This window comes from Cherax quadricarinatus, chromosome 5 (assembly GCF_038502225.1).
Source record: "Cherax quadricarinatus isolate ZL_2023a chromosome 5, ASM3850222v1, whole genome shotgun sequence".
NCBI classification, from domain to species: Eukaryota; Metazoa; Arthropoda; class Malacostraca; order Decapoda; family Parastacidae; genus Cherax; species Cherax quadricarinatus.
Window position 1 is genome coordinate 14,739,509 of NC_091296.1, and position 19,367 is coordinate 14,758,875.

The 19,367-nt window shown below is 40.1% G+C and overlaps 1 protein-coding gene across 7 annotated transcripts in view; it reads right to left on the minus strand.

The window, feature by feature from the left end:
- Positions 1 to 19,367, minus strand: part of LOC128684885 (phospholipase ABHD3) — a 67,744-nt gene that overhangs the window by 7,099 nt on the left and 41,278 nt on the right. For all 7 annotated transcript variants that reach the window (XM_053771211.2, XM_053771208.2, XM_070100557.1 and 4 more), the window contains 3 exons: positions 19,120 to 19,232; positions 955 to 1,189; positions 562 to 727 (listed from right to left, as the gene is read on the minus strand). In XM_053771211.2, coding sequence (XP_053627186.2) covers positions 562 to 727; positions 955 to 1,189; positions 19,120 to 19,232 — 514 coding nt within the window. The remainder of the gene's footprint in view (positions 1 to 561; positions 728 to 954; positions 1,190 to 19,119; positions 19,233 to 19,367) is intronic.

A 19,367-nucleotide genomic window follows, 5' to 3' on the forward strand; every position in this document is an offset into this window, starting at 1 on the left:
GATAGGCTTTAAACTATTAACCAACCAAAAAAATATCGTTTTCTTCCAAAACATTTATTGTTAAAAGACAAACGTTTTAATTAAAAGCTATAGACGAATTTTAAATATGCACATCCGTTGTATCAGTAAAACGTTTCTTTTTTTATTTGTATCATTGTTTAAGACTTCTCAAAATAGGAATAACTTCAAGATACAGTTCAAAAGACGATATAATTGAATCATGTGTACAAGGGTAAGCTTCACAGTGGATGGCAGCGAGTAAAAGCATGGCATTTATCCTAGTGAGGCAGCGGGTACTAAAATAGGCATGGTTTACTGATCAGAGCAATTAACAGTGCAAGGGTAAAGTTTACCTTGAAGATCACGTTGAGAGCAATTGAACAGTTACCGTGATCATTACAGTACAAGGACAAGGGTTATAGTGAAAAGTCAGAGTACAAGGATGAGGGGCAACAATGAAGGATAAGTAGAATACAAGGACAAGGGTTACAGTGAAGGGCCAACAGGATACAATGACGAGGTTACAGTGAAGGATCAGTAGTGTACAAGGACGAGGTTTACCGTGGAGGGGCTGGAAGGGGTCGTCGGCAGCGGTGAGGCACAGGAGAGGAACCTTGATGCGGTGTATCTTGTTGTGAAGGCACGAAGACGCATAGTAATCCTCAGCGTCTCGGAACCCGAACTGCATCGCCGTGAACCGCGTGTCAAACTCTCTGATGGTCTTGCTCTGCAAATAATACGTGTCAGAGAATCTTACTTCGTAAAATACGGTTAATTACTCTTATAATTAAATTTTGATAAAACTCTTCAGTATAAAACAAGCAAAAGAACGAGAGATCAATATAGTGACTAGCTAGAAAACTAGTTATTAAACCAAAGCAAGCGACAGTGCCAGAGAAGAGAGTTTTATTAATCATACTAATCCACTACCCCTTATATGAGTCAGCATCACACCTTCATGACCTGATCGAGGTCCCACTTGTGATCACCAGCCAGCTGGTAGCGCATAGTGTCGGCCAAGTGGCAAAGGCAATGCACGAGGTAGCGGTTGAGCAAGAGGTTGCACAGAGGTCGCTCCATGCTGCTCACCCCAACCTCCATGTTCCACGGGATGGACATTACCACTGCTGCCTTCAAGAGACGAGATGCTCGCTCCCCTCGTGTCGTCAGGTAGTTCCCAGTGATCATCCTACAGGAGGGCGTAGAGTTCATCATTATTATATTCAAGAGGGAGCGCTAAACCTCTTTTGAAAATCATAATTATTATTATTATGCGCAAACCACCTGCAGGAGGCTTACAGGGCATTATCTGAATTATTACCTGCAGGTAATTTGGGTGAGGTAAGTGGGACCTAGCCACAGTAGGTCACTGAACTGTCACTCCTTCGAAGCCCACTCCCTACCACTCTCACAAAAAGCTAGACCTAATATTAAATTAATAATTAAAGTCGTGGGCTGTATATAACTAGGCTTTCTGGGTACACAAAATATAATTAGTATTAACACTTACCATTTAATTACAACACCTGCCTAACACCTAGACCCTAGACTGGCCAGCTAGAGTTCTAAATACAAAGACTAATGGTGCACGTCCCTGTGAGTGATGTTCGCATCCCTTATTTTCTGCCATCAACACGTAATTCTTGAGGTTTCGCAAATATCCTGACCCAATTCTTCAGCAGGGGACATTAACATGGGTTTCTAATTACAAATTCAGGCCGAAAAACCACAAATGACCTTCGAGAACGCCCGACTACATTGCACAACTCAATCCAGTGCTCACACATTAAATTCAATATGGTGTCTCTCCTGTCACGTCACTCTCCGGCTCTTCCACAACCTCCTTCACTTAAAATTTCTCGAAGGGTCCAAATAGCATTACATTTTAATATGCAGTTATTATATTATTCATTTACATGTTCTACATTTAGGAAATTATGTAAAAAATTTCAACAGCTCTAGGGGTCACAGCGCCTGGGAGAATGGGAGACAATCTGGTTCGATGAAAGGACGGGGTGGTCAGGTTCAATACTTGGTATAAAGCGCCCTTTACTGGCAACCAGGAGCCTCCCGGGAGGGGCATGCACAGCGAACACTTAAAAAAATCAAGAACATTAAAAGTTAGAATGTAATGGAATTATAAATTAGACAAAACCAATCAAGAGGAGGCAACTAAAAAAAAGGGATTTATGTATGTATCTAATAATGTATGTTCAAATGTACTGCTCCATAACCTATATCAATATACAGTACAGTAATCTGCTTGAAATGCCTAGGCATGCTAGTGGCCTTCTTTGTAATTAATATTTCATAACATGTAAACCACACATTGTAAGCTTTACAAGGAAATAAAAATTTTCATTGTAAAAAAAAAAAAAAAGATGAAAGAAAAAATCTTTGAGAAAAAAAAATTTCCATCTAGGAATAAATTAAAAAACACAAAAAAAAAGAGTAATAAATTAGTAAATGTTTTATATATAGTATCAAGGAAGACTGGGTAATCACCAGAGCTAAAGTACATACATTATAAATGAGAAGAAATTAGATATAACGAGTGTAATTGATATCAAAATGGAGAAACATATTCTACGCGAGGTTTACAAAGAGCAAAACGATGTATTTCAACTCCATTAAGCTATTCGTATAGTGGCAAGAAGCAACCATGTGTGTTCAGTGTTATGGCAGGTCTTGTGAGTAAAACAATCACGTTCTCGAGAAAGCTTTAACTGGGACATTTCGATCTGTACACAAAGAAATAAATGCTAGTGTGCAAGAGGCTTGGACATACAGTAAGCTTGTGTGAGCGTTTTGGATAGGAGTGAGTTGAGATAAATGGTTTTTTGGGACCTGACGAGCTGTGGGAGTGTGAGCAAGGTAATATTTTGTGAAGGGATTCAGGGAAACCGGCTAGCTGGACTTAGAGTCCTGGAGGTGGGAAGTACAGTGCCTGAACTCTAAAGGAGGGGTTTGTGATATTTACTGTTTAGAGGGACATTTAAACTGTGGTATCTGCGCGTCTTTGGCAATACAGTGATAGTGTGAACGGTGAAAGCGTTTCTCTTTCGGGTTACCCTACCTCGATGGGAGACGGCTAGCGCATTAAATATATATATATATATATATAAATATAAATATATATATATATAAATATAAATATATATATATATAAATATAAATATATATATATAAATATATTCCCAAAGCAGCCCGTCCACACGCAGCTGGGAAACTTACAGACCTCTTATAAAAAGGAAATGATGGTTCCACTATCCTAAATGCTCCATCAACCATCAAGGCATGGCACAACTTGCTACTTTTTGGCAATGTCTGCTTAGCAGTGCCGGAAAGAAGGGGAAAGTGGCTAGCCTTAATGATCATTAAATCTTTAAGATAATTTCCTAGAACTGATAACCTCATTCACCTTTCCTGTCAATACAAAAACGGGCGAGGCACAACCCCCACTCACTCCACCGACAGTAAAAAAGTCAGAGTGCAGGTGAGCAAGAAAATTGAAGAGGGCAACACAGTGGGGCCAATCAGAATTATTACCAGTGAAGATACAGTTGCCTCCAGGGATACCGACACGGCAGAAGCACTTAGAGGAAAGCACCCTGCCAGGGAAACCAGGGGCACCAACAGTTCCAACACCTCTGTCCCCACTGTGGAACCATTGATCGTGGAAGACTCGGACGTTTACAAAGCAATAATATCGTTCCCATCTGGCTCTGCGGGGGGTTACACTGGAATAAGGCCACAGCATTTAAAGGAAATGGTTAATCCAGTTATTGGGGAGATTGCAGAGACACTGCTTTCAGAGATCACTAGGTTCGTCAACGATTCCTTGGCTGGTCAGATTCCTGACGAAATTAAACCTTTCTTTTTTGGTGCAACACTTTGTGCACCTAAAAAGAAGGATGGAGGAATTAGGCCTATTGCAGAAGGGAACACTTTTCGCTGCCTCGTTTCCAAAGCTGCTGTCCAAAGCATTTGCATAGGGGCAGCCGTGATGCTTCAACCAAACCAGCTTGGTTTTGGGATCTCTCAAGGAAGTGAAGCAGCGGTTCATGCAACAAGGGCATATATCAACAACCTGCCTGAGGACAATGCAGTGCACTGTAAAATTAGACTTCAAGAATGCATTTAATCTCCTGAAAAGAGATGTGGTATTAGCAGCAGTACAAGAACATTTCTCTGGTCTCTTCCCCTTTGTTTCAGCTGGATATAGCAAGGAATCAATGCTCCTGTATGGAGAGCATGAAATCACATCATCAGAGGGTGTCCAGCAAGGGGATCCTCTTGCACCATTTCTCTTCTGTATAGTAGTTAGGGAGATTACAGTCAGACTGACCAGTGAGCTAAACATCTGGTTCCTGGATGATGGCACAATAGCAGGTACAAAGGAGTCCCTCTTAGGTGATCTTACACAAGTGATGACACGGTAACAGGAAATGGGTCTCATCCTGAATCCATCCAAATGTGAAATCATCTCAGTCAGTCGACAAGTGATAAATACAGTGAGATCCAAACTACCAGGAGCATCAGTCATTGCCCCTACAAATAGCGTCTTGCTTGAAACACCTCTGGGAAGCGATGCCACTGACACAATCCTCAGGAAGAAATTGGAAGAACTGAGGAGAATGGAACAACGAATAGGCAATCTTGACACCCACGATGCCTTGTACCTTCTCATAAAGTGCTTGAGTCTGCCCAGGTTGACATATTTCCTAAGATGTGCACCTTCATATGATAACCCTATATTGCACGAATATGACAGTATCCTGAGGCAGATTTTTACGAAAGTAGTTAACCTTGCTCTAGAAGACGGGCAGTGGAACCAAGCTACACTTCCAGTCAGACTAGGAGGCATTGGTGTCCGCAAGTCATCACAGATTGCATTACCTGCGTTTCTGTCCTCATGTGTTGCATCTAGAGGGCTTGTAGCAGCGATTCTCCCTGAACATCTTAGGGACAAGATTGGAGTCCAGGACCAAAAGTTCATTGACGGAGCCATGATCTGGAATAATTTAATGGACTCTGAAACCAGACCTGCTTCCCCCAACAACTACAAACAGTCGCAATGGGATGGCCCAATAGTGGAGAAAATAGTCTCAACAATGCTTCAGAGTGTGTCAGGAAAGGATAGAGCCTGCCTCCTGGCGGTGAGAGCTCCTTATGCAGGGGACTATCTGTTGGCTGTTCCCAACTCCAGCCTTGGCACACGGATCGACCCACAGACCATCCGCATTGGTGTTGCCCTTCGACTTGCTGCCCCTATTCTCGCCGAACACAGGTGTATTTGTGGCAGTGAAGCAGCAGACCGATTCAGGTACCATGGTCTTGTGTGCTGTAAATCCGGGGAAAAGATTGCAAGACATGAGGAGGTTAATAATATTATCAAGAGGAGCCTCACAACGGCCGGATGCCCAGCAGTAAGGGATCCACCCCAACTATGCAGATCTGATGGCATCCAGAAGCGTCCAGATGGTATCACACTTCAAGCCTGGACAGACGGTAAGCAGGTGGTGTGGGAATACACATGTGCATCTACCTTGGCTGATACCCATTTCCAATACACCAGGGAGAAAGGAGGGGCAGCCGCCAGCTTCAGGGAGTCCCAAAAGTCTAGAAAATATGGAGAACTTGCCCATCATTATATGTTTGTTCCCATAGGCTCAGAGACCCTTGGCTCATGGGGAAAGAGTGCATCAAAGTTCCTTAAGGAGCTAGGCAAAAGACTCATCAGGGTAACTAGGGATCCCAGGGCAGCTAGTTTTCTGTTCCAGCGACTCAGCGCTGCTGTTCAGAGGGGTAATGCCTGCTGTATTTTGGGCACGCGCCCCAGTTCTGAAGAGCTGGATGAGATTTTCGCATTATAATCAGTGACAAACATGTAACAATATGTACTAGACATGTATCTCTATCTCAATTACTGTATATTCCATCTTTATATCAACAATGTATCTCTTAAACCTTTTGTACCATATTATGTAATAAATTATACCTATTGGTAAAAAAGAATGAAAAGATTGGGTGGTAGGGGAAGTGGAATATTCAAACGGCTTCAGGAAGAAATCCAAATATTCTTCCTTGAAGCCTTTTTATCCACTTCTCCGAGGCTATGGGTGTTAATGTTGCAGTTTTATAACTGTAGTGTAAGCACGCCTCTGGCAAGACAGTGATGGAGTGAATGATGAAATTTTTTTTTTTTCGGGCCACCCTGCCTTGGTGGTTATATTTAGATCGACTTCTGCTGATTTATGGCAAAAACAAATTTCCATTCTGCTAATTCGGCAAAGTGAACCCTTGCGAAATAGGCCAAACTCTGCAACTCAACAACTCCTCTTCAGCCCTCTGAAGAATACTTTTAGTAACCTGCACCTCCTCCTAATTTTCAAACTATAGATTCTCTGCATTATATTCACACCGCACTTTGCCCTCAGACACATCTCCACTGCCTCCAGCCTTATGCTTGTTGCAACATTCACCACCCATGCTTCATACCCATATAAGAGCGTTGGTATGACTATATTCTCATAAATTCCCCTTCTTGCTTCCATCAATGTTGTCTCCACAGACTCAGTGCATCATTCACCTTTTTTCCCTCATCAGTTCTATGGGTCACCTCGTCTTTCGTAGACCCATCTGCTGACAAGTCCACTCCCAAATATCTGAATACATTCACTTCCTCCCTCCAATCTGATATCAAATCTTTCATTACCTATTTTTTTTATCTTCATCACCTTACTCTTTTCTATGTTCGCTTTTAATTTCTTTTTTTTTACATACCCAGGTGGCCCGGTGGCCTGGTGGCTAAAGCTCCCGCTTCACACACGGAGGGCCCGGGTTTGATTCCCGGTAGGTGGAAACATTTCGACGCGTTTCTTTACACCTGTTGTCCTGTTCACCTAGCAGCAAATAGGTACCTGGGTGTTAGTCGACTGGTGTGGGTCGCATCCTGGGGGACAAGATTAAGGACCCCAATGGAAATAAGTTAGACAGTCCTCGATGACGCACTGACTTTCTTGGGTTATCCTGGGTGGCTAACCCTCCGGGGTTAAAAATCCGAACGAAATCTTATCTTATCTTACCCTACCAAACTCATCTACTAACCTCTGCAACTTCTCTTCAGAATCTCCAAAAGCACAATGTCATCAGCAAAGAGCAACTATGACAACACCCACTTTGGTGGTCTGCTACAGTAAACACATCAACCACAACCAGTCAGTCAGTTCATAGCTACGGTGGGGGATGTCCGTATGTCACTCTTGCTCAGTGACTCCCAAGGTGGTTTCCTGTTTGCACTGTCTGCCAAGAAGCGTACGTACAATGAAGCCTTTCTCAAGATGGATTTCACAAGCATCATTCAGAACTCAGTGGTCAAACCGCAATGTGTCGCTTGCACCAAAGTTTAGAGTCAAGAGTATGAAGTCAAGCAAACTGCAGGTGCATTTTGAGTCTTGCCACAGCTATTTGGTGGACAAAAGCTTGGACTTTTTCAAGTGAAAAAGAAGCTTCTCTGAAGGCCAGTCGTATCGATTCCACTGGTCACTTCGCTCGTCAGAATGAAGCAGCGTTGGAGGATTCATACAGAATTGCTCTAAAAATCGTGCAGACCAAGAAGTCTCATACCATTGGCCAAGATCTGATTAATTAAGCCTTGCATTCTGGAAGCAACGAATGTGGTTCTTGGAGAACAGCAGGTAAACAAGTTGAGTGCAATTTCCCTTTCGAATGATACAGTCTGAAGTCATTTTTCGGACATGAGTGAGGATATTCTGCTGCAGGTAGTGGCTGCTGTGAGTAGTAGTCCAGTGTATTCATTGCAACTGGACGAGTCAACAGATGTTGCTTCATATTCCCAAATTCTTCTTTATATTCGTTACCTTGATAGGAAGTTATGAAGGAGGAGTACTTGTTTTCTGAACCATTGGCCACAACCACTTGTGGATAAAATATTTTGAAAATCCTTGAAGTCTTTCTCCTTAAACACGAGCTAGGGTGAGAAGCACTTGTCGGAGTGTGTACAGATGGGGCTCCTTCTATGACCGGTTGCAAATCCGGCTTCAAAACCTTCGTGAAGAACGTCGCTCTGCATGTCTCCTTCACTCACTGTATGATTCATCGGCATGCTTTGTCGATGAATCATACACTCTCACACCTGGACTTCAAGAAGTGTTCACAGGAGTTGTAAATATTGTGAACCATATCCAAGGGAGTGCAACGACTTCAAGGATTTTTAAGTGCTTTGTGAAGAAATGGGTGCCGACTTCTCTGTTCTCCTATTTCACACAGAGGTACGTTAGCTTTCACGTGGCAAGATTCTAAATCGCGTGCTACAACATCGAGAGGAAATAACAATGCTGTTTTGTAACAAAGGCTGCCTACTTGGCAGATTTCTTCTCTGAAATGAATTCCCTGAATATTTCACTCCAAGGAAACCTTACATTGCTGCACACAGCTCGTGACAAAGTGGCAGCGTTCAAGTGTAAGATTCAACTTTACCAGAAAAGAGTTGAGGACGGTGACACAACTTTCTTCACTCAGATGGCGACTCTCCTGGACTCTATGCCAGATGCTGAATGCAGTTTCCGTCCAGTCCTGTAAAGTTACTTTCCAGGACTGGACGACCGCTGTACTGATGCGTGGATCTACCGACCCTTTTCAGTCAAGGACAGTGCCATCAGTAATACTGATGTTGCTGCTAAGGTAGAATTTCTTCAAATTTGTGAGGATTCCCAGCTGAAAGCCGACTTTACTGAACAAGAGTTCCCGACATTTTGGGCAAAAGTGCAGAACGACTGTCACATTCTTTCGATGCGTGCACTGACCATACTAACCCAGTCCCCGTCAACCTATCGCTGCGAGGTTGGATTCTAAGCAATGGTAACACTGAAAACGAAGGCACGCAATAGGCTTGTGATCGATGCTGACATGTGGTGTTGCCTGTCGAGCACTGCTCCTCGCTTTGAGACTTATGGCTGCAAAACAATTTTAGCCATTCCACTGAGTGAATGAGAAGTAGGTTTTGTATGATGTTCAACAGTTCTAAGGAATTTGCAATATTCTGGCATTTGTAGAGGCTATGTGGATTTTTTCAGTTTTTGTTGTGGCATTTTCAATAAACCATGGTCTTCATATCATTTTGTTTTATCTTACCTTTTCATAAGGTTCACCATTTCAAAATTATTATAGGGGTCACGGTAATTCCCTGAAGAGTCTCGGAGGGGGGGACGTTGTCATAGGACGAAAAAGGTTAAGAACCACTGTAGCTAGATTCTATAATTTAATCCTACGCATCTTGCTAACACCCGAGCATTCACTTCTCTTACAGCCCCATCTATAAATATACTGAACAACCATGGTGACATCACACATCCTAAGGCCTACTTTTATTGGAAAATAATCTCCCCCTCTCTCCTACAAACTCTAACCTGAGCCTCACTATCCTCGTAAAAACTTTTCACTGCTTTCAATAGCCTACCTCCTATTCCATACATCTGCAACATCTGCCACATTGCCCCACCCCCTATCCACCCTATCATACGCCATTTCCAAATCCAAATGCCACAAAAACTTCTTCACCTTTATCTATATACTGTTCACCTATATGTTTCACTGTGAACACTTGGTCTATACACCCTCTACCCTTCCTAAAGCCTCCTTGCTCCTCTGCGATCCTGCTCTCAGTCTTGCTCTTAATTCTTTCAATAGTGACTACCATACACTTTACTGGTATACTCAACAGGCTTTTTCCCCTATAATTTTTACACTCTTTTGTCCCCCTTGCCTTTATACAACGGGACTATGCATGCTCTCCGCCAATCCCTCTTCCATACATTTATTAAATAAAAGCACTAAGCACTCCAAAACTATATCCCCGCCTCTTAACATTTGTCTTTATCCCATCAATCCCAGCTGATTTACCCCCCCTTTCATTCTACCCACTGCCTCACGCACTTCCCTCACTCACAACTGGCTCTTCCTCACTCCGACAAGATGTTAAACCCCCCTGACTAATACACGAAATCACAATTTCCCTATCTTCATCAATATTTAACAGTTTCCCAAAACATTCTCTCCATCTTCCCGATACCTCTAGCTCTCAGTCTAATAACTCTCCTCTCCTATTTTTAACTGTCAAATCCATTCGTTCCATAGGCTTTCTCAAACTGTTAATCTCACTCCAAAACTTTTTTTATTCTCAGCAAAATTTGTTGATAGCATCTCACTCTCTCATTTGTTCTCCTTTCACATTCCTTCACCACTCTTTTTCTCTCCATATACTCCTCCCGCCTTATATCATTTCTACTTTGTAAAAACCTCTCATATGCTAACTTCTCTCTTAATGCTCTCTTTACCTCATCATTCCACCAATCGCTCTTCTTCCCTCCCACACACACTTTTCTGTAACCACAAACTTCTGCTGAACACTCTAAACACTACTTTCTTAAATTTACCCCATACCTCTTCAACCTTATGCCTTTACTCCCACTAGCCCATCTTCCAACTGTTCTTTATATCTTACCCTAACTGTCTCCTCCTTTAGTTTATAAACCTTCACTTCTTTCTTGTTGATTCTATTATCCCTGCATCCCATCTACCTTTTACTCTCACTGTAGCTACAACTAAAAAGTGATCTGATATATATGTGGCCCCTCTATAAACATGCACATCCTGAAGTTTACCCATCAGTTTTTTATCATAGTCCAACAAACTACTGTCATTACGCCCTATATCATATTTTGTATACTTATTTATCCTTTTTCTTAAAATATGTATTACCTATAACCAAACCACTTTCTATACAAAGTTTAATCAAAGGCCCCCATTATCATTTACACATGGCACCCCAAACTTACCTACCACACCCTCTTTAAATGTTTTCCCACTTTAGCATTTAGGTCCCCTACCACAATTACTCTCTCAGTCCAAAAGTTCCTAACAGTCGCTTAACATCTTCCAAGATCTCTCTCTCTTCCTTTACATTCCTCTCTTCTCCAGGTGCATACACACTATTATAACCCGGTTTTTGCAGCCGACCGTTATTTTAATCCATGTAATCCTCGAATTTATGATTTATATTACCTCTTCTCCTTCCATAACTGATTTTTCAACATTATTGCTACACCTTCCTTAGCTCTAACTCTCTCAGATACTCCTGACTTAATCTTGTTTATTTCTCCCCACCGAAACTCCCCTACCCCCTTCAGCTTTGTTTAGCTTAGAGCTAGGACATCCAATTTCTTTTCATTCATAACAATGACAATTATTTCTTTCTTATCATCGGCACTACATCCACTCACATTCAAACATCCCAGTTTTTCTTCTTGTCTTTTTTAGCAATTTATACAGAAGGGGTTGCAAGCATATTGCTCCCGGCATTTTAGCCGCCTCCTACAACACGCATGGCGTACGGAGGAAAGATTTATTTCCACTTCCCCATGGAGATGAGAGGAAATAAAAGAGCAAGAACTATTTAGAAAAATAGGCGAAAATTCAGATCGGTGTGTATACATATGCGTGTACATGCATATGTAGTGTGCCTAAGAGTAAGTAAAAGTAAAAAAAGACGTACGTGTTTATGAGACAGAAAGAAAAAGACATCAGCATTCCTACCATACTGTAAAACTACAGGTTTCTGTTTCACACGCATTTGGAAGGACGGTAGTACCACCCTGGGTGGTTGCTGTCTACCAACCTACTACCTATATATATATATATATATATATATATATATATATATATATATATATATATATATATATATATATATATATATATATATATATATATATATATATATATATATATAAGATATGGCAGGAAAAGAGGGACTAAAAATGTATTAGTTCAAGGATCATGTGGAGTAAAATAAAGGTTGGATGTGAAAAGTGGATTATAGTAAGTGTATATGCACCTCGAGAAGAGAGAAGTGTAGAGGAGAGAGAGATTTTGGGAAATGTTGAGTGCATGGGGAGTTTTGAACCAAGTGTGAGAGTACTTGTGGTTGGGGATTTCAATGCTAAAGTGGGTAAAAATGTTATAGAGGGAGTAGTAGGTAAATTTGGGGTGCCAGGGGTAAATGTAAATGGGTAGCCTTTAATTGAGCTATGTGTAGAAAGAAATTTGGTAATAAGTAATACATATTTTATGAAAAAGAGGATAAATAAATATACAAGGTATGATGTAGCACGTAATGAAAGTAGTTTGTTAGATTATGTATTGGTGGATAAAAGGTTAATGGGTAGGCTCCAGGATGTACATGTTTTTAGAGGGGCAACTGATATATCGGATCATTATTTAGTTGTAGTTACAGTTAGAGTAAGAGGTAGATGGGACAAGAGGAAGGTGGCAACAACAAGTAAGAGGGAAGTGAAAGTGTATAAACTAAGGGAGGACGAAGTTCGGGTGAGATATAAGCGACTATTGGCAGAAATGTGGGCTAGTGCAAAGATGGGCAGTGGGGGGATTGAAGAGGGTTGGATGAGCTTTAAAAATGCAGTATTAGAATGTGGTGCAGAAGTTTGTGGTTATAGGAGGGTGGGGGCAGAAGGAAAGAGGAGTGATTGGTGGAATGATGAAGCAAAGGGTGTGATAAAAGACAAAAAGTTAGCTTATGAGAGGTTTTTACAAAGCAGAAGTATTATAAGAAGAGCAGAGTATATGGAGAGTAAAAAAGAAAGGTGAAGAGAGTGGTGAGAGAGTGCAAAATGAGAGCAGATAAGAGTGGGAGAGGCACTGTCAAGAAATTTTAATGAAAATAAGAAAAATTTTTGGAGTGAGTTAAACAAGTTAAGAAAGCCTAGGGAACGTATGGATTTGTCAGTTAAAAACAGAGTAGGGGAGTTAGTAGATGGGGAGAGGGAGGTATTAGGTAGATGACGAGAATATTTTGAGGAACTTTTAAATGTTGAGGAAGAAAGGGAGGTGGTAATTTCATGCACTGGCCAGGGAGGTATACCGTAATTTCATGCACTGGCCAGGGAGGTATACCATCTTTTAGGAGTGAAGAAGAGCAGAATGTAAGTGTGGGGGAGGTACGTGAGGAATTACGTAGAATGAAAGGGGGTAAAGCAGCTGGAACTGATGGTATCTTGAGAGAAATGTTAAAAGCAGGGGGAGACATAGTGTTGGAGTGGTTGGTACTTTTGTTTAATAAATATATGAAAGAGGGGAAGGTACCTAGGGATTGGCGGAGAGCCTGTATAGTCCCTTTATATAAAGGGAAGGGGGACAAAAGAGATTGTAAAAATTATAGAGGAATAAGTTTATTGAGTATACCAGGAAAAGTGTACGGTAGGGTTATTATTGAAAGAATTAGAGGTAAGACAGAATGTAGGATTGCGGATGAGCAAGGAGGTTTCAGAGTTGGTAGGGGATGTGTAGATCAAGTGTTTACATTGAAGCATATATGTGAACAGTATTTAGATAAAGGTAGGGAAGTTTTTATTGCATTTATGGATTTAGAAAATGCATATGATAGAGTGGATAGGGGAGCAATGAAGTTACTAAATGCTGTAAAGAGTTTTTATGAGGATAGCGAGGCTCAGGTTAGGGTGTGTAGAAGAGAGGGAGACTACTTCCCGGTAAAAGTAGGTCTTAGACAGGGATGTGTAATGTCACCATGGTTGTTTAATGTATTTATAGATGGGGTTGTAAAAGAAGTAAATGCTAGGGTGTTTGGGAGAGGGGTGGGATTAAATTATGGGGAATCAAATACAAAATGGGAATTGACACAGTTACTTTTTGCTGATGACACCGTTCTTATGGGAGATTCTAAAGAAAAATTGCAAAGGTTAGTGGATGAATTTGGGAATGTGTGTAAAGGTAGAAAGTTGAAAGTGAACATAGAAAAGAGTAAGGTGATGAGGGTATCAAATGATTTAGATAAAGAAAAATTGGATATCAAATTGGGGAGGAGGAGTATGGAAGAAGTGAATGTTTTCAGATACTTGGGAGTTGATGTGCCGGTGGATGGATTTATGAAGGATTAGGTTAATCATAGAATTGATGAAGGAAAAAAGGTGAGTGGTGCGTTGAGGTATACGTGGAGTCAAAAAACGTTATCTATGGAGGCAAAGAAGGTAATGTATGAAAGTACAGTAGTACCAACACTCTTAAACTCTTAAATGGGTGTGAAGCTTGGGTTGTGAATGCAGCAGCGAGGAGGCGGTTGGAGGCAGTGGAGATGTCCTGTCTAAGGGCAATGTGTGGTGTAAATATTATGCAGAAAATTCGGAGTGTGGAAATTACGTGTGGAGTTAACAAAAGTATTAGTCAGAGGGCTGAAGAGGGGTTGTTGAGGTGGTTTGGTCATTTAGAGAGAATGAATCAAAGTAGAATGACATGGAGAGCATTTAAATCTGTAGAAGGAAGGCGGGGTAGGGGTCGTCCTCGAAAAGGTTGGAAGGAAGGGGTAAGGGAGGTTTTGTGGGCGAGGGGCTTGGGCTTCCAGCAGGCGTGCATGAGCGTGTTCGATAGGAGTGAATGGAGACGAATGGTATTTGGGACCTGGCGATCTGTTGGAGTGTGAGCAGGGTAATATTTAGTGAAGGGATTCAGGGAAACCGGTCATTTTTATATAGCCGGACTTGAGTCCTGGAAATGGGAAGTACAATGCCTGCACTCTAAAGGAGGGGTTTTATGATATTAGCAGTTTGGAGGGATATGTTGTGTATCTTTATACGTATATGCTTCTAAACTGTTGTGTTCTGAGCACCTCTGCAAAAACAGTGATTATGTGTGAGTGAGGTGAAAGTGTTGAATGATGATGAAAGTATTTTCTTTTTGGGGATTTTCTTTTTTTTGGGGTCACCCTGCCTCGGTGGAAAACGGCCGACTTGTTGAAAATATATATATATATATATATATATATATATATATATATATATATATATATATATATATATATATATATATATATATATATATATACTATATATATATATATATATATATATATATATATATATATATATATATATATATATATATATATATATACTATATATATATATATATATATATATATATATATATATATATATATATATATATTACATATATATATTTACGTATATATATATATTTATATATATATATATATTTATATATATATATATATATATATATATATATATATATATATATATATATATATATATATATATATATATATATATATACTTATATATATATATATATATATATATATATATATATATATATATATATATATATATATATATATATATATACTTATATATATATATACTTATATATACTTATATATATATATATATATATATATATATATATATATATATATATATATATATATATATTATATATTTTTTTTTCAACAAGTCGGCCGTCTCCCACTGAGGCAGGGTGACCCATAAAAGAAAGAAAATCCCCAAAAAGAAAATACTTTCATCATCATTCAACACTTTCACCACACTCACACATTATCACTGCTTTTGCAGAGGTGCTCAGAATGCAACAGCTTAGAAGCATATACGTATAAAGATACACAACATATCCCTCCAAACTGCCAATATCCCAAACCCCTCCTTTAAAGTGCAGGCATTGTACTTCCCATTTCCAGGACTCAAGTCCGACTATATGAACATAACCGGTTTCCCTGAATCCCTTCACTAAATATTACCCTGCTCACACTCCAACAGATCGTCAGGTCCCAAGTATCATTCGCCTCCATTCACTCCTATCTAACACGCTCATGCACGCTTGCTGGAAGTCCAAGCCCCTAGCCCACAAAACCTCCTTTACCCCCTCTTTCCAACCCTTTCGAGGACGACCCCTACCCCTCTTTCCTTCCCCTATAGATTTATATGCTTTCCATGTCATTCTACTTTGATCCATTCTCTCTAAATGACCAAACCACCTCAACAACCCCTCTTCTGCCCTCTGACTAATGCTTTTATTAACTCCACACCTTCTCCTAATTTCCACGCTCCGAATTTTCTGCATAATATTTACACCACACATTGCCCTTAGACAAGACATCTCCACTGCCTCCAACCGTCTCCTCGCTGCTGCATTTACCACCCAAGCTTCACATCCATATAAGAGTGTTGGTACTACTATACTTTCATACATTCCCTTCTTTGCCTCCATAGATAAAGTTTTTTGACTCCATATATACCTCAACGCACCACTCACCTTTTTTCCCTCATCAATTCTATGATTAACCTCATCCTTCATAAATCCATCCGCCGACACGTCAACTCCCAAGTATCTGAAAACATTCACTTCTTCCATACTCCTCCTCCCCAATTTGATATCCAATTTTTCTTTATCTAAATCATTTGATACCCTCATCACCTTACTCTTTTCTATGTTCACTTTCAACTTTCTACCTTTACACACATTCTCAAACTCATCCACTAACCTTTGCAATTCTTCTTTAGAATCTCCCATAAGCACAGTATCATCAGAAAAAAGTAACTGTGTCAATTCCCATTTTGAATTTGATTCCCCATAATTTAATCCCACCCCTCTCCCAAACACCCTAGCATTTACTTCTTTTACAACCCCATCTATAAATATATTAAACAACCATGGTGACATTACACATCCCTGTCTAAGACCTACTTTTACCGGGAAGTATTCTCCCTCTCTTCTACACACCCTAACCTGAGCCTCACTATCCTCATAAAAGCTCTTTACAGCATTTAGTAACTTACCACCTATTCCATATACTTGCAACATCTGCCACATTGCTCCTCTATCCACTCTATCATATGCCTTTTCTAAATCCATAAATGCAATAAAAACTTCCCTACCTTTATCTAAATACTGTTCACATATATGCTTCAATGTAAACGCTTAATCTACACATCCCCTACCCACTCTGAAGCCTCCCTGCTCATCCGCAATCCTACATTCTGTCTTACCTCTAATTCTTTCAATTATAACCCTTCCGTATACTTTTCCTGGTATACTCAGTAAACTTATTCCTCTATAATTTTTACAATCTGTTTTGTCCCCTTTCCCTTTATATAAAGGGACTATACATGCTCTCTGCCAATCCCTAGGTACCTTCCCCTCTTTCATACATTTATTAAACAAAAGTACCAACCACTCCAACACTATATCCCCCCCTGCTTTTAACATTTCTGTCATGATCCCATCAGTTCCAGCTGCTTTACCCCCTTTCATTCTACGTAATGCCTCACGTACCTCCACCACACTTACATTCTGCTCTTCTTCACTCCTAAAAGATGGTATACCTCCCTGGCCAGTGCATGAAATTACCGCCTCCCTTTCTTCCTCAACATTTAAAAGTTCCTCAAAATATTCTCGCCATCTACCTAGTACCTCCCTCTCCCCATCTACTAACTCCCCTACTCTGTTTTTAACTGACAAATCCATACTTTCCCTAGGCTTTCTTAACTTGTTTAACTCACTCCAAAATTTTTTCTTATTTTCATTAAAATTTCTTGACAGTGCCTCTCCCACTCTTTCATCTGCTCTCCTTTTGCACTCTCTCACCACTCTCTTCACCTTTCTTTTACTCTCCATATACTCTGCTCTTCTTATAACACTTCTGCTTTGTAAAAACCTCTCGTAAGCTACCTTTTTCTCTTTTATCACACCCTTTACTTCATCATCCCACCAATCACTCCTGTTTCCTCCTGCCCCCACCCTCCTATAACCACAAACTTCTGCCCCACATTCTAATACTGCATTTTTAAAACTATTCCAACCCTCTTCATACCCCCCCCCCCACTACTCATCTTTTCACTAGCCCACCTTTCTGCCAATAGTCGCTTATATCTCGCCCGAACTTCCTCCTCCCTTAGTTTATACACTTTCACCTCCCTCTTACTTGTTGTTGCCACCTTCCTCTTTTCCCATCTACCTCTTACTCTAACTGTAGCTACAACTAAATAATGATCCGATATATCAGTTGCCCCTCTATAAACATGTACATCCTGGAGCCTACCCATCAACCTTTTATCCACCAATACATAATCTAACAAACTACTTTCATTACGTGCTACATCATACCTTGTATGTTTATTTATCCTCTTTTTCATAAAATATGTATTACTTATTACCAAATTTCTTTCTACACATAGCTCAATTAAAGGCTCCCCATTTACATTTACCCCTGGCATCCCAAATTTACCTACTACTCCCTCTATAACATTTTTACCCACTTTAGCATTGATATCCCCAACCACCATTACTCTCACACATGATTCAAAACTCCCCACGCATTCACTCAACATTTCCCAGAATCTCTCTCTCTCCTCTACACTTCTCTCTTCTCCAGGTGCATACACGCTTACTATAACCCACTTTTCACATCCAATCTTTATTTTACTCCACATAATCCTTGAATTTATACATTTGTAGTCCCTCTTTTCCTGCCATAGCTTATCGTTCAACATATATATATATATATATATATATATATATATATATATATATATATATATATATATATATATATATATATATATATATAATGAAGCAATGCCCCAGCCCAATGACTCGCGTAGAACTCATCCAACATCTCCAAGACAGCACTGCAACGTACACCACCGACGAAAAGCCATACCCTACCGTCAACCAGATAATCCACCAACTCCAAACCAACGAATTCTTCTACAGAGCTCCCATAGGTGTGATATAACTCTCTAAAACAAAATTCAAAGCATTGATAACTGCACTAGGGAATAAATAACTCATCCTGCTTGCTGCCTACTTACACAGCTCCCGCCGCTGCCTTCTCCATCCTCTCCTAGAGAGCCAAGCAACGACATCTTTCAAGCCTCTCCATCTACGCCTCCAGTACTTTGGTACCACATATCCCAAAGTGGTTGGGCCACTTGCCTTGATTCCTCCTCTTACCCTCCTTCCTTATCCTTCTTCCTTCCCATCTCACGACAGCTCTCGTCGTCTTCTTCGATTCGATATATATATATATATATATATATATATATATATATATATATATATATATATATATATATATATATATATATATATATATATATATATATATATATATATATATATATATATATATATATATATATATATATTTATATGGCGGGGGGTTTAAGGCAACGTAAAGAATAGTCTTACCCTCCTAGTGATATTCCAACAGCTACGATGGGGACGCTACGATGCACACTGTGAAGGTGTTCCAGGGCCTCCTCCAAGTCATCACTGTTGGCAGCGCAGTAGGTCCTCGTCGTCTGTAACACATCAACACCTTTACCAGATGTTCATGTATACTGGTAATGCCATGGTATGATAATGATTTAACTAGGCTAATGTTGTGGTCGGAAGTTCTGAAAAAAGTGTCAGGTGTCGCATCGTGGATGAAATGA